At 34.5% G+C, this 15723-nt stretch overlaps 3 protein-coding genes across 4 annotated transcripts; all 3 read right to left on the reverse strand.

Annotated features, from left to right (window-relative positions):
* Positions 1-333: 333 nt before the first annotated feature.
* LOC105955113 (mitochondrial inner membrane protein OXA1) lies at positions 334-3419 on the reverse strand. Its single transcript, XM_088817823.1, has 9 exons — positions 2844-3419; positions 2365-2455; positions 2246-2293; positions 2085-2143; positions 1904-1979; positions 1676-1807; positions 1153-1245; positions 981-1035; positions 334-872 (listed from the first exon to the last, which is right to left on the reverse strand). The coding sequence occupies exons 1-9, from the start codon at positions 3302-3304 to the stop codon at positions 634-636; spliced, it is 1254 nt and encodes a 417-aa protein (XP_088673949.1). The 5' UTR covers positions 3305-3419; the 3' UTR covers positions 334-633.
* Positions 3420-4021: 602 nt separating this feature from the next.
* On the reverse strand, positions 4022-8451 carry LOC105955111 (mitochondrial inner membrane protein OXA1). Its single transcript, XM_012978810.2, has 9 exons — positions 7686-8451; positions 7075-7165; positions 6944-6991; positions 6776-6834; positions 6543-6618; positions 6307-6438; positions 4969-5076; positions 4818-4872; positions 4022-4703 (listed from the first exon to the last, which is right to left on the reverse strand). The coding sequence occupies exons 1-9, from the start codon at positions 8162-8164 to the stop codon at positions 4384-4386; spliced, it is 1368 nt and encodes a 455-aa protein (XP_012834264.2). The 5' UTR covers positions 8165-8451; the 3' UTR covers positions 4022-4383.
* A 689-nt stretch (positions 8452-9140) lies between these two features.
* Positions 9141-12123, reverse strand: LOC105955088 (putative RING-H2 finger protein ATL21A). 2 transcript variants are annotated; one of them, XM_088817824.1, is made up of 2 exons: positions 11382-12123; positions 9141-9869 (listed from the first exon to the last, which is right to left on the reverse strand). In XM_088817824.1, the coding sequence occupies exons 1-2, from the start codon at positions 12076-12078 to the stop codon at positions 9367-9369; spliced, it is 1200 nt and encodes a 399-aa protein (XP_088673950.1). In that variant the 5' UTR covers positions 12079-12123; the 3' UTR covers positions 9141-9366. The 2 variants fall into 2 exon arrangements, with proteins under 2 accessions (XP_088673950.1, XP_012834239.2); XM_012978785.2 differs by having other exon boundaries at positions 9141-9863; positions 11382-12122.
* Positions 12124-15723: the final 3600 nt, after the last annotated feature.

A 15723-nucleotide genomic window follows, 5' to 3' on the forward strand; every position in this document is an offset into this window, starting at 1 on the left:
GATTTTTGTGGACAAAATTGATTAAATTGGGTTACAATTAAGAATTAGATATAAATGGTTGAGAGTAATATTGGCATATACATGAATGTTTCTTTTATTTATAATAAATATTAAAGGGATGGGCTTATTGGTGAAAGAGATATATCCTCTAAACCTAAAATAATAAAAATGCTTGGTTGGGGACTTATTCACAAAAACCCCTTTATATTATTTTTTTTTTCCGGCCAAAGCACGTTGTATTTTCGCCTATCTACATTTGTTAAAGTTGACTACAAAACTTACATTTGTGCCAATCACCCTCTCTTACTAAACCCATATTAGGGTACAAGAGAAAAACAAATTTGCTTCAATGTCAAACTTAAATCGGCTTTACACAAGCATCCACAAAAGAAAAAGAAAAACTAATAGCAATTTTATATCGAAACTTTCTTATCGAATATCCGAATATCCTTATATACCGATATCAAAAGGATACTATAACTCCGAAACTCGTCAGCATACCAACCAAGTATTGTCGGATAAACACTCGTAGCAGAGCATACGAAAATCACTTCTCAGATCTCTAAACTTACTCTAATCAAGTATATATATATATATATATATATATATAAGGTGCAGTTATAACTTATAATATTACTTGGTTTTTATACATTTCTTCAGTTCGTCGACCTCCTTCTCCAAGTTCCTAATCCGTTGACGAAGTGTAGGCTCAGCTGAATCTATTTTTAGAAAAGTATCTTTATGGTCTTCTTCAAACTTCATTATCGATTCGAGAAACGATAAGCCGGGTTTTCGTTTCAGTGAGGGTGGTAGTTGCGCCATGGGTATAATCGGTAAACCTAAGAACAACTTCACCCCACGCTTCCGTAACACTGAAAAAAACAATTCATCGGAAATGTTTTGAACGGTTTTTAAGAATTAAGAAGAGAAAGAAAAATCACTAGATCGAGAAAATTAGAATAATAATAAACGGGGCTCACCTAAGTCGCATGCAAGTGAAAACAGGTTGAAGGTAATCAAATAAAAGCATATAACCTGTTAAATGCAAGCGAGGAAAATTCGGAAAATGTTATATAAAATTGAATAACACCACAAATATATCATTAAATCGAATTTAAATAGTGCACGTAAAACAAAAATAATAGCACGTACTTTCGAGAACATTGCAGTCAAAGGGATTGTCAACGAGGAAAAGACCAGATCGAAAATCTTGCGCGGGCTTGCAAATATACTGTCTTTCAAAGGCTGAGTAAAGATCCGAAAGGGAATATACCGATTTAAAATTAAGAATTAGTTAAAATGTGGTTTAGGTTTCAAAACCACGATTTAAAAATTTGTTCGATTTAAATCAAGAATAACGAAGGATACATAACCATTCGTTATATTAAAGGGTAAATTACACCTGCACCACTGAGGGATGCTAAAATAACTTTAAGGTGTTTGTGGTATCGGTAATTATATTAACTTATCCAATGCAATTATCCCGTTACATTCAGGGGGGTGATTGTAAATACCGATACCACAGGAACCATACAGTTATTTTAGCAAGCCTCAGGGGTGTAGGTGTAATTTACCATGTATTAAATTAACATGCTCGTCTCTTAGAAGTTAACATCAAATAATCAAGAAGATTCACGGGACTATGCCATAGGCATCGAAAAGGTGGGGGGCTAACCTCAAACCGGATCCAAAATGACAATCCCGTAAGAATCGGAAGAATAAACATGGAATCTGGAGTAGACAAATCGGTGAACCACAATGCACCTCCCTCCTTAAAAGACGGAACGTTTGCTGCCATGTTCGTAAGCTGCAAATAAAAGTGGACGAGGCAAATTGGTCAAATTGTAATAAATAAATTAAAGTAAAAAAATATAAAAAGAAAATACAAGGAACGTGAACTTACAGCGGACAAGACACAATATAAGATTGGAACGCCAATTAGAGTTCCCTTCCACCGAGTGAAGGGTGTATTACCGTATCTGTAAGAGAAAGATCCGATTATTTATCGAGCGTAACATCCACTAAAGACGAAAAAAATAAATTATGATTATTCTGAATTATAAAGACGGATAATAAGTACATACTCTTTGTAGAGCTCTTTCATCCGTGCGCGTCTTTCAGCCACGTCACGAGGACTCATATCCTAGAGCAATCGAAGATAATTAATCAATAGTGATAAACTATGAAACCAATTACAATAAATATCTGATCAATAAATAAATAAACGAGAGATTGATGCTAGTACCTTATCCCGCATTTCTTTCTTAATCTCCTGCAACCGAGGCTCTATAAGCTGCATAAAAAAATAATTACGAGGGTTCCACGATGATTAAATTATAAAAAAAGACATGCTCGAAAACTTACTTTATACTTTAATTCACACTTCCTTAAATGTATCCCAAGAGGAAGTAGAATCGAACGAATCAAAACGGTCGTCACAACAATCGATGCCCACCTAAACAAAACCAAATTTCCAAAAGAACACAAGTTTACGATTCTCGAGAATCTCAAGTGCAATTTTCATCCAATCAAAACGGTAGAATTAATTATCACAAATGGTCTTAAATCATAATAAGCTCTGTTTCGATGATCGAACGAACTATACGCACAAATCCAATAGGCACGTTGCATTTTTCACTCCCATTCAAATGAGCAAAACACGAAGTCGTAATACATACACATTACTCGATCCTAAGCCGAAAATACGATCCCTCGCAACAAACACTACTCGTGCATATACTTTAAAAAAATTATAAAACAAAATTCCATCACGGTTTCGAATTAAACGAATTTCCTCGAAAAAATAGTAATCGAAACCCTAAAATCAGAGGTTCCATACTCACCAATTAAACCCAGTATAGCAATGCACATAATCAACCAAATACTGGATAGCAGCCACCGGCGTGGAAGAATCTGCCGCCGCAATCGCCACCTCATTCACCACCGGGCCCACCTGCGATGCCACGTCGACAGCTTTATCAGTCATAATCTCCATATTTTCAGGCGGCCCCTCTCCGATACTCGACATATTCCGCGCGAAAATCGGCCCACATCCCGCCGGAATCGCAAATCTCCGGTCATGGAACAAATTTCTCGAGCTAAAAGAAGCGCCCAAATTATTACCCGACCCGAATAGGCGGCGATGGAGGTGATTGGAGATCTCAGGGTTTTTGAAAACGGTGTCGTTGCGGGGCGGATTTTTTCGATCGTCGTCAAATTGATGAATGTGCGTAAATGGAGTAACGAATCGTTGCTGCTGAGAAAAAAGCTTCGCTCGAGCGGCGATGCTCCGTCTGAAAGCCATTAATCTTTCGAAAGGGCTTCCAGATCTTTGGTACGAGGTAAGAGTTTTTTATGATTTCTTTTTCTTTGTTCAAAGATTGATAGCTTGATGAGGAAGAAACTGGGTTTTAAGGGGGTTTATGGAGTTTGGGGTTTAGTGGGGTGGAATTAGGGACCAAAATTTAAATTAAATAATGTTTTGGGCTAATGTGCAAATAAGTCTTTTTATTTCAATAAATAAAAAGGGCATTCAAGTCTTTATTTTTCAAATTAATGCACCCCCAGTTAGCCACAGAAAAATCTTACTCTATACATTAAAATTATGGTAAATTACGGTCAACCTCTACGGCAAGGTTAAATTACGAAGAAAAAAAATCTCTCATGTTTGGGTAATTACATTCATTCTCCTCAACTATGTTTGGGTAATTACATTCATTCTCCTCAACTATGATTCTTCTTACACGTCAATTCTTATGGTGTCAAATTCAACATTATCTTCTAGATTTCGTAGAATGTTCTCTAGTTTGTACTCGGTTTGTACAAAAATGCAATTTCTGATGCACCATAACTTGATATTTACAAGCAAATTGACACATCTTGTAATCGTCTTGTTTGAAAATGTGGAGCTTGAATGTCGTAAAACGGGAACAAACTGGAGAATAAAACGAAGGAATTTCAGAATTCTGCATACTCCTATCTAAGAAAAATGGCTATAAAACAAGTATTCTCAATATCAGACTTTTTCAAAATCTAGAAAGGAGATGTATATATTTTTTAGCGATAAATTACACTTACACCTCTGAGATATGCTGAAATAACTTTAAAATTTCTCTGATATCAATAATGATAATTACCCTATGAGACATTGTAAAGAACCCTAACGGAATAATGCATTGATTGTAAGTTATTCCGTTAGGGTTCAAACGGACTATTAGTTTCAGGAATGGTGGAGACAACATATCTCAGTCGAATTCCGAACATGCTCGCATAATAAAACATAAAAATGTATTTCAAAAAAAATATTAAATTTGATTTATTGTCACCTTGACCATATAATAAATATGGTACACTTAATAATATTACCATTTCCTTTTTTTCTTTTTATATCTTTTTCTTCAGTTTCTTCCTTTCCTTGACCTCATTCTCCAAGTCCCTAATCCTTTGACGGAGCGTAGGCGAACCGGATTTCTTTTCATTTGCCGGTTTTAACGACGGAATTTCAGCCGGTTGTTGTTCTGATTGTAGAGAATTCTTTTGTTCGGCATCTGCGTACATCTTCGATAGAGACATCTTTTGTTGGGCTTCTGCGTACTTTTTTATCGAATCGAAAAACGACAAGGCTGGCTTTTGATCCGGTGAGGGTGGTTCCACCGGTATAATCGGTACACCCAAGAACTCCTTCACCCCCGGCTTCTTCAATACTGGAAATTCAACGGAAAAAAAAATTAAATTAAACGATTTAAGAAATAAGAAATAAGAAGAAAATTAAATAAAAATAATAATCGCTCGACTCGGAAAAAGAAAAACGGCCCCACCTAACCCATACGCGAGTGAAAACAGGTTGGAGGTAATCCAGTAACAGAATATAGCCTGTGAACGCGAGCACAGAAAATACGGGTAAATGTTATATAAATTGAATAACCGATCATGAATATATTATTCATCAAATTTAAATAATGCACGTACTTTCGGGAACATTGCAGTGAAAGGGACAGTCAATACGGCAAAGACCCGAGAGACGTTCTTGATAGTGCCAGCTGTCGGGTTGCCTTCCATACCGTCCTGAGTATTGCACTGAAAGGGAATATACCATTTTCAAATTAAGTAAAACAAAACATGATTAAGATTTCCTAATGCACAAGGGCCTTGTTTGGGAAGTAGGATTAGACTCGATAGAGAATATAATCGAGATTAGTTGAATGTTTGGGGTTTAGGTTTCAAACCCTGATTAAAAATTAGCTCGATTTTAATCAAGCATAATGAATGAAGGATACATAGTCCAAACTCAACCCTGTATGATTACACAATCCTTTTTTGGATCTATTAAATTTAATGACCATGTATACCGCCGTATTTAAAAAATAATGCTGATAATTAGTTAAACAACAAATAAGGATATTCTTGACAATTTTGTAAACAACCGAAAGGCAATCTTTATTTTCGGACAGCATAATATAAACATTATATTGTATAATCACAAATAGCAAACATAAGATAACCAGACATATTCCATTAGACGAAAATTACCGCACAAAAAAAATGTCGAGAAATACGTATTTATGTTAGGAGATGGTTAGTTTATATTGAAATTTCACATGCTATTTAGATTAGGGTAAATTACGGGCACCCCATGAGGTAAGGTCAAATTACGAAAAAAAAACCCTCATGTTTGGGTAATTACAACCACCCCTCAACTATGAAATCTTCTTACACGTCCACTCTTACGGTGTCAAATTTAGTGGAATCTTCTAGATTATGTGGAATATTCTCCACTTTGCACCCGCTTTACCCCATTCGAGCTCCACATTTTGAAACAAGATGGTCATAAGATATGCATGTTGACTTGTAAATATTAAATTGTAGTGCATCGGGAACTGTATTTTATTTTTGCACAAAACGAGTATAAACTAGAAAAAATTCCATGAAATCTAGAAGATTATATTGAATTTGACACCATAAGGGTGGACGTGTAAGAAGATTCATAATTGAAAGGGGTGGTTGTAATTACCCAAACAAAAGGGTTTTTTTCGTAATTTGACCTTCCCTCGGGGGGTGACCGTAATTTACCCTTTAGATTAAGTATGACTACAAATGCAAATGCAAATGCAAATGCAAATGCCAAGTTCCAAAAACAAAGAGTATAATGGCTAATAGATTAGCTATGGTTGTTGATCACATTATCAAGAAACATGACAATTAACACTATAGTAGAACTCGAATTATCAAGAAGATTTCTCGGGAATATGCAATAGGAGAAAAAAAAATATAATACTAATGTCGACAAATATAAAGGTGGGCACTAACCTCAACTGTAATCCAAAATGTTAATGCCGTCAGAATCGGGAAAATGTACATGGTATCGGGAGTAGTCAAATCGGTGAACCAAAACGCACCTCCCTCTTTAAAAGACGGAACGTTTTCCGCCATGTTCCTAACCTGCACATAATAGCGACGAGAAAGAATCGCGTCAAAATTTTTGTAGGAAAATAGTGACGAAATAACTTACAGCTACAAAAAATATTAAGGAAATGTGAACTTACAGCTAAGAAGAAGCAAAAAAAGATCGGACCCGTGATTAGAAGTCCCTTCAAAGGCGTTAGTGGTGTAACACCGTATCTATACGATAAAGATGCAATTTTTAATTAGAAGTCCGAAAAATAAAAACAAAATATTCAAGTATATTTTCATTGATCAATTAAATACGAATCAATTTTTCGTTCGTTCTTGTCCCCTTTATTTTATAAAAATACACACAGTAATTAAAGATGCGTACTCCTTAAAGAGCTTTTTCATTCGTTCTTGTCCTTCGGCTACAGCAGCAGGACTCATATCCTGAACGAATAACGAGTAATTACTATTACGTATTAATCAATAGTCGTAAATTATTAAATCGAATCAAAATTACAAGGTAACTAAATAAACAAGAGATTGATGATCGTACCCTACTTTGCATGTCTTCCTTAATCTCCTCCAAACGAGGCCTTAGAAGCTGCGTAAAAATAAATTACGAGTGCTTAAATACGATTAATTAAATGATAAATACATTTAATCTGAACGTGCTCGAGAACTTACTGTGAATTTTGAAGTTGACTTCAGCGTATTTATCATAAGAGGAAGTTGAATCCAACGAATCAAAATCGTCGTCACAACAATCGATGCCCACCTAAACAGAACCAATTTCGAAATGAACCCGGTTTACAATTCTTGCAGAACCTTAGAAAAATCGAAAGCACAATGTAACCAATCAAAATTGCAATCGGTAACCTTGAACAGTGGAATTACAACAAAACTCGATTATGGAGATTTTTTTTTTAAACCGTTGAATTATCGCATCAAACACTTGTACAAGCAAAACTCATCATAACCTTAGAAAAAGCGAAAGAACAATTTTATCCAATCAAAATTGCATCGGTAATCTTGAACAGTGCAATTACAACAAAACTCGATTATCGAGATTTTTATTTAAACCGTTGAATTATCGAATCAAACACTTGTACAAGCAAAATTCATCCTAACCTTAGAAAAATCGGAATCACAATTTATCCAATCGGAAATCACGAATAGTCGAATTACGCGAAGCTCGATTATTTACCGCAAACAACGCGAAGCTCGATTATTTATCGCAAACAGATGAACACTATTAGGTTTGAATTAAAAAAAAAAATCAGAGTTTCAATACTCACCAATTAAACCCAGTGTAACAATGCACGTAGTCAATCAAATACTGGAGAGCAGCCACCGGCATGAAAGAATCTGCCGCCGCAAGCGCCACCTCATTCGCTACCGGGCCCACCTGCGAAGAAGCCACCTCAACCACTTTATCCCCAAACACTTCCGCCATATCAGTCATAATCTCGATATTTTCAGACGGCCGTTCTCCAATACTCGACATATTCCTCGAGAAAACCGGCGGCCCACAGCCAGCCGGAGTCGCAAATCTCCGATCTTGGAACAAATTTCTCGAACCGCCCAAATTATTCCCGGTCCCGAAAAGGCGGCGCTGCAATTGATTGGAGATTACGGGGTTATTGGAAATGGGGCTGTTAGGGTTAGGGTTTTGTTGATCGTTGTCATCTTGGTGAATGTGCGGGAATGGAGCGGCGGCGCGTGGGTGTTGATATAGCAGCTTGGCTCGAGCGGTGATGCTCCGTCTGAAAGCCATTAATTAATCTTTCAACTGGGATTCCAGATCTTTGGTACGAGGTAAGAATTTATGATGTTTTTTTACGAGATTGACGAGGCTGTTGAGCAGCCGATTCAAGGAAAGAATCTGGGTTTTTAAGGGGTTTTTGGAGTTTGGGGGTTTTTTGATGTAAGAATGGAGTTTTGACATTTGGGAAGGGTTGGAAATTGGAATTGGATCAGCATTTTTAGATTTTGGAATAATATTTTCATTTCGAATTCGAATTTCAATCTGAATAAGAAATAAAATTGAATTGAAATTGGAATATGTATGATAATTTTACTTTGAAAATTCTGATTTTAATTCAGTTATTAAATTAAAAATGTAAATATTATTTAGTTTTTATATTGCAAAATTATAGTTTTCATCCTTCAAGTTTGTATCGATTCACATTTTGTCCGTTATGTCCAAAATCAAAATACATGTGGTCCCTCATGTTCTAATAATTTAACATTTTTTTGTCATTTCCGTCAATTTGTCGTTAGTCCGTAGTAAGGCGATCATGGTCCTCATGGAACATGCTTGATTCTTGATTCCGTTAGTTTTATCGGAAAATTGACGGAAATGACTAAAAATATTGAATTTTTTAAACATAAGGAACCAAATGTGTTTTTTTTTTAATATGGGGACCAAATGTAAAATCGGTGCAAATTTGAGGGACAAAAATTGATCCCGTTTTTATATTTTAGGTGAATAGAAAATAGAATTTCCAAATCCCTGCGAAGTCTAAAAATTACCGGTTTAGAACAAGTTTTTTCATTTCAATTTTTTAAATACCAAATTTTGATTTCCAATTTCCGCTTTTTTATTTAATAAAATTGAAATTGGTTTTACATTTTCGAAAATCGAAAAGAAAAATTCCATTTTGTTTTATTTTTACATAGATGAAAAATTCTGCAGTAAATACTAGCATATATATAAAAATTTTAATCAATTTTATAAGTGCACTTGTAACTTCATACCACAATTTAGTATAATTTGGAAAATTACCAATATTGTTTTTCCACTAACACAATATATTACAAGTGCACGAAAAATAACAATGATTTTCAAAAGAGGTATGCTCGTTCTACTCACAAATATATATATACACAACAAACATGTATCCACCAAAACATATGAATTAAGCAGCTCAATTAAAAAAAAAAAAAAAAAAAAAAAAAAAAAAAAAAAAAAATTGCCTAACGATGTTCGGGCGACGTGGTGGACGAGGAAGAAGACGAAAAAGCCCCCGACGAACAAGGCGTGTCCAAAGTGGACGAACTCTCCGGAGAGTTCCTACACAGCGGGCAAGTGCCGTTGAGTTTAAGCCACTCGTCTATGCAACCAGCGTGGAAATAGTGGTTGCATTCCGGAACACTCCTTAGGGTTTCTTTAGGCTCGTAGTCGCAGAGGCAAATGGGGCAAGTGCCATCGGCTGGATTTGGGAGTCGACGGCTCTCCCCCAGCACAGTCTTAGGGTACGACTCTATGGTGGGCCCGTCTAGGCCGGTGGTTGACCTAATGATTGACCGCTGATCGGAGAATGTGGCGGTGGTGGGGAGATTGGGGTTTGGGCGGTGGCGGAAAGTTTTGATCAAGCCGAAAGAGTAACATGCTAGCCCGATTGCGCATATTAGTCCGGGTATCCCCACTCCGACTATGATGGCGTATTTAGCCCCTCTTGGAAGACCTTTAGCTGGAACTTTAAAACATAGATTAGGGAATGTATGCAACATAAAATCATAAAAAAATAAAATAAAAATAAAAATTATTTAGGGTAAAATTACAGCCATCCGTCTGAAATAATGTCGAATTACAAAGAACCCCTTATTTTTTAGGTAATTACAACCAATCCCCTCAATTATGTAGTGTCTTACAAAAAACCTACTCCTTCAGTAGATAAAATTGACACATAAGCGTGTACATGTAAGAAATACATAGTAAAAGGGATGAGTGTTAATACCTAAAAAATAGGGGAGTTTCGTAATTTTAACCTTACCTCAGGAGGTAACCGTAATTTACCATTTAATTTAATTGTTTGCGGAAAAATCATGTTCCATTCAGCTAAAAAAATCATCTAAATTTAATTGTCAAAGCAATCGAAAAAATAGAGATTTATTGCATTTAGCACCAATGTTTTCACTCTAATTTGTCAAAAAACTTTCAGTGTTATAAATATTAGCAAACAATCCTTATGATTCAATTTTATTATCAAACTACCCCTAAAAATGTGTCGTCTAAAGGGTTGCGTGCTACACAAATGCATAATACGGTGGATTTTGCAAATATTTATATACGAGGAGTTTTATAATATTACAGTATAATAGAGGGTACTAAATGCAATAAAACAAAAAAGAAGTGCTACAAAATGCATAAAATTTCTCCACGCGTCTCTGTTACATGTTCGGTGGCATTTTTTCAACGCATCAATTTCCTGGCCACCAACCACATAACTATTTTCTATTTATTTATTCAAGTTTGTTTGAAAATGTTTACTAGTAATTAATCATTATACATAATTAAGCATAAATCATAACCAACTAATTAATTAGAGTAAATTGCGTTTTGCACCCCAGAATTAACATTGTTTGGCGTTGTGCACCCTAACATCTTAAAATTTGCAAAGTCCACCCTTAAAATATTTATCTCACGGCAAAATGCACCTACCTCAATTTCTTGTAATATTTTAGCCAGAAAAAAAAAATTAATATATCACGATATTTCTGGTTTTCTTTTTCTTACTTAATATTATTTAATTATTTTACTTCTATATAAAATTAAAACATAACTGATGATTTATTTTATATGTTTTGCATCAAAATAAAAAAAATATATATAATTTCTAAGTTTAATTCAATTTCAATTTTCAAAATAAATCAAAACTAATATCTATTAAAAAAATAAAAATAGAATGAGAAGTGAAGTGAAGAACATTATTTTTATTTTTAAATGGGTAATCGATAGAAATTAAACGAATTATTTAGAATAAGGCTTTAAAATCAGAAGATAAAATATCGTTTGGGATAAAATCCGGTAACGAATTATACAGGGTCCATTGTGCTATGAAAAATATAATTGAAGGGTGGTCTTCGCCAATTTTGAAATCCGAGGGTGCAAAGCCCCAATTAAGGTTAATTACAGGGTGCAAAACGCAATTCACCCAATTAATTATTTATAAATTTTGATAATTAAAAAAAAAAAACAGAAAACTCACCGGAGCGGCTGCCGGAGCATCCAATCTGAAGACCGGAATCTCCTTCAAACCCGCAAACGCCGCCCTGCTTCTCACACCTCCCGCACGGCGGCTCACTCCAAACCAGCTCGAAATCCCCACTCAAATCCATCGGCCACCCATACAACTGCGGAGCCGCCCACGCCAGCGGAACCGAAACCTCCGCCACCTTCCGGCACTTCTCCGGCACCGCAAACCCCGGCCGATTCATCGCGGCCAAAACCGTGCTGTTTCTCCCACTCAGGCAAGACAGCTCCACGTAACCGCCGGACGCCGCCGCGGCGTAGTCCGCCCAATTATCGGAGCAGTTGATGAGAACGTAATTCGAGAAATGGGAGCCCCGGAAAGGAGAATCCGACGGGCTGAAGCTCGTGGACCGGTTCGGAAGGCACGAACCGGGGTCGTCGATGTATATCGCCGGAGTTCTGTAGTCGATGTAGTCAACCACGAACTCGCCGGATTGCGGGAGGTTGAGAATCGTTTGGTTCCGGCTGTTGCAGTACAGGTCGAAACCCGGGTACCCGCACCGGACCGGCTGCCGGTTTGCCAGTCGGAAAGGGAACCGGATTTCCGGTCCGGTAATATGGTCGCACGAAACCGGTTCGCATGAATTTGCAGATTGAGTTGGAACTGTAAAGAAGAAGAAGAAGAAGAAGAGAAATTGGGCTTTGGTTCCCATCTAGTTTTTTTTTTTTTGCAGAGAAATTCATATTTTTCATTTGGCTTCAGAATATTTACATATATAATTATTGAAGGTCCAAATATTATTATTTTATTATTTTTTTTTCAAGTTATTTAATTAATTGTTAAAAATTATATTTTATGACCATCCTATCCTCGAGTTTTTTTAAGAAATCAAATCATATAAATTGACTTGAGATCTAATTATTAAAAATTTAACACTCTAAACACTTTTAAAGCCATCATTTTTTTTCTATTTTTTTTTATAAGTGACTTGACTAGCTCTTATACATATTGTGAAATTACAAAAACCCTCCTGAACTTAGATTATATTACAAAAAACACCTCCATTTATATGTAATTATCAAAACTCTCCTAACGTTTGTTTCCATCTTGCACCTACCCTCTTACGGTGTGATTTTCACGGAATATTTTTTATTCGAGTGAATATTTTCCAAAAAATACCGATTACACCCCTACGTATGTGACACTTTTTATGCTACTTTTTAAAGTTAAAAATTACCCTTAGGGGGCCTTTACAAGGTATCTTTATTCTTCTTAAAAAACACAAAGAAATTTCATTGCTGTTTGGGGTGAAATTGGTATTTTTCAGATAATATTCTCTTGAATCAAAAAGCTTCCGTGAAAAATCACACCATATGGGAGTCGGTGTAAAGCAAAACCAAACATCAGAGGAATTTAGTTAATGACAGACAGGTGGGATGCTTAATTTAGCCTAAGTTCAGGTGAATTTTCGTAATTTACCCAACATATTATTACTATTTCATCCATGAGCTTTATATAAAATAAAGGTAAATTCCACTTTCCCCCTTGTTCTTTGTCTCAGTTCACTTTACCCCTTCTACTCTCGATTGCATCGATTTGCCCCGCATGTAATTGAAGAATTGTCTTAAATCTCAATGCGATCCTCGCTGCTAGTTGTCGGACATTTGACCTTAACACCGTTTGATCTAAGCTCTGAAATTATAAAAACGCCACGCCTCATAGTCTATATAATTATTTAAAAAACAATGAAAAAATAAAACAAAACGAAAAATATAATAATAAAAAATTCAAGACAACGAGAAAACATAGTCCACGACGCCAGCCACAATTTATTTTTTATTTTTTTTATTCTTTTTAATAATTATTTAAACTGGGAGGGGTGGCTTATTTGTAAATTTCAGACTTAGATCAAACGGTGTTAAGGTCAAAGGTCCGAAAACTAACGGCGAGGGCCACATTGAGACAACTTTCCAAGTACAAGAGGCAAAATCGATGCAATCAAGAGTAGGAGGGGTAAAATAATATTGAGAGTACAAGGGGAAAAGTGGAATTTACCCTAATATAAAATCATAAATATAACTATTCATGCCCTAGATTTTTTTTAATTCAAATATTCTTGTTATTTTATTTATTTATTTATTTATTTATTTATTTATACGAATTATTTTTCATTTCCGGTTTTTCTCCCACAATTTTTTGAAGGTCATTTCTGCAATCTTCCTCCTTATTTTTCTACAACTTTTGCTTATGACTTAACGATTTTTTTTTTTTGCCAGTTTTCTATTAGGGATTGAACAGTAAAATAAAACTTTGCTAAACTAAACAAGTTTCTTAATACATAAGAAATCTCAATAAATACACCATTAATACATGCAAAAAATTAACTAAAAAAATGATATAATAAACAAATAAAATTCCACGATTTAACTTATAGTTTCCAAGTCTCGAGCTACCTGCAATTGTTTGGGGGTAAATTTGTCCCATAAATTTTAAATGACCAATGAATGAATTTTTGAATATTTTCCATTGGAAATGCAAAAAACATATTTTCTTGAATTGAATCAACGACTTGTACCAATTCAAAGCCCAAGTCATTACCGTGCAAAACAAAAACCCCCAAGTCATATGTAGTCTGTAATCATTATTACATTCGTCGACCTATCTCTATCTTAAATAATTTATGATAAAAAAATTAAAAAAAAAACTTGAAGATCGTTTCTTCAATTTTTTTTCTTTATTTGCTACAATTTTTGTTTTGAACTATTAATGTTAAATGATACATTTTATTAATAAGTTAAGCTTTTAGTTAGGGTGATGGTTCTGCATGGTATCAGAGCCATGTCAAATGAAAGATCACCTGTTCGAGCAATACAGGATAACTTTTAGCTAGTAAACACACACACACACACACACACACATATATATATATATATATATATATATATATATATATATATATATATATATATATATATATATATATATATTGACGCAGAACGGAAGCACGGTAAATAATTAATTTCTACAAATTAATTTTATAGAACAAAATAACATTCGGAATCCACCGAAAACTCTAGAATCCACCAGAAAATAGAGAAAACTCTAAAGATTTTATTAAAATTCGAAATTCTTCCAAAATAAAGTCCCAAAGCAGTTATTTATACTTAAAAACTGGAAACCCTAATTAAACTAAGAAAATACTAAAAATTACAAAAAACGGCAAAAACGAGTTAGCTCATGATTCTATTAGATCTCGTAATATTTGGAATAACCCAATTTACAGAATCCTAATACGATTTTTCTATGATTTGCTATTAATTTTCTAAAACTTGCCTAAAATAGAAAAACCAAACTTTTAGGAGTCGAAACAACGTTGGATTGCTGAAATTTGACGTGATTCTGATTCATGAGCTTTGCTCATGAGTGTTGTTCCTTGTGCCGTTTTACTTGAGATAGAGTTTGTTTCGTACTCAAATACAATTTGAGTTCGTAGAAAAACCCTATTTTTCCATAATTTATTTCGATATTTCCACCATCGCCCATTAATAACTCCGAATTAAATGGTTATTTTGCAATTCGAATCCAATTTGACGTTCCTTATCATATATATATATATATATATATATATATATATATATATATATATATATATATATATATATATATATACTATTTTACCTGAGATAAAGTTTGTTTTGTACTCAAATACAATTTGAGTTCGTAGAAAATCCCTATTTTTCCATAATTTCTTTCGATATTTTCAACATCGCCCATTAATAATTCTTTTCCCAATTATATATATATATATATAACTCACATAACGAGAAAAATACACCTTGACAAGAACAGTGTTCCTACCCAATCAATGAAGTCTTTGACAGTTTCTAAAACTGTTATTCAAAATTCAATCATAATTTACAAGTAGTGGTGACAAATTATTGGACTAGCTACAATAAATCAGTATTAAATTTCAATGAAATTTTTCTTATGATGTTGATACCTGTTATAGAGTTTGACTTCAAAGATTAATTACAAGTGTTTGCTAAAGCCTTTGGAAATATATTCCGAGTTTTTTTTTCTTTTTTATTTTATTTTACTTATAATATGTTTTTAGATATTTGCAGAATCAGTCGGTATTTTATTTATTTTAAAATAAATTTTATTTAAGCTATAATCTGAAAGCACTGTTGGACATACTTTCCTTTTGTTATTGAAGTTGATTTTTCAGCGTGGCAAACATCCGCAACTTTTTGAATACTACACCGAATTAGCGGTCGGGTAATCGATATGTACGAATTTTTGTTTGGTTCGATTCGATCGGTTTACCGACCATATGAACACCCCTAGGTAAAGGTGG

This window comes from Erythranthe guttata, chromosome 5 (assembly GCF_056151865.1).
Source record: "Erythranthe guttata isolate IM_541 chromosome 5, IM_541, whole genome shotgun sequence".
NCBI lineage: Eukaryota > Viridiplantae > Streptophyta > Magnoliopsida > Lamiales > Phrymaceae > Erythranthe > Erythranthe guttata.

Excerpts from the sequence above, each read along its gene's own strand:
- LOC105955113 (XM_088817823.1), bottom strand. The coding sequence starts at position 3,304 with ATGGCTTTCAGACGGAGCATCGCCGCTCGAGCGAAGCTTTTTTCTCAG. Across the intron at positions 1,036-1,152 it reads TGACTGCAATGTTCTCGAAA|GTTATATGCTTTTATTTGAT; the intron begins GTACGTGCTATT and ends TGCATTTAACAG. Across the intron at positions 873-980 it reads TTCACTTGCATGCGACTTAG|TGTTACGGAAGCGTGGGGTG; the intron begins GTGAGCCCCGTT and ends TGTTTTTTTCAG.
- LOC105955111 (XM_012978810.2), bottom strand. The coding sequence starts at position 8,164 with ATGGCTTTCAGACGGAGCATCACCGCTCGAGCCAAGCTGCTATATCAA. Across the intron at positions 6,439-6,542 it reads TTTTTTGCTTCTTCTTAGCT|GTTAGGAACATGGCGGAAAA; the intron begins GTAAGTTCACAT and ends TATTATGTGCAG. Across the intron at positions 5,077-6,306 it reads CATTTTGGATTACAGTTGAG|TGCAATACTCAGGACGGTAT; the intron begins GTTAGTGCCCAC and ends ATTCCCTTTCAG.
- LOC105955088 (XM_088817824.1), bottom strand. The coding sequence starts at position 12,078 with ATGGGAACCAAAGCCCAATTTCTCTTCTTCTTCTTCTTCTTCTTTACA. Across the intron at positions 9,870-11,381 it reads ATGCTCCGGCAGCCGCTCCG|TTCCAGCTAAAGGTCTTCCA; the intron begins GTGAGTTTTCTG and ends TATGTTTTAAAG.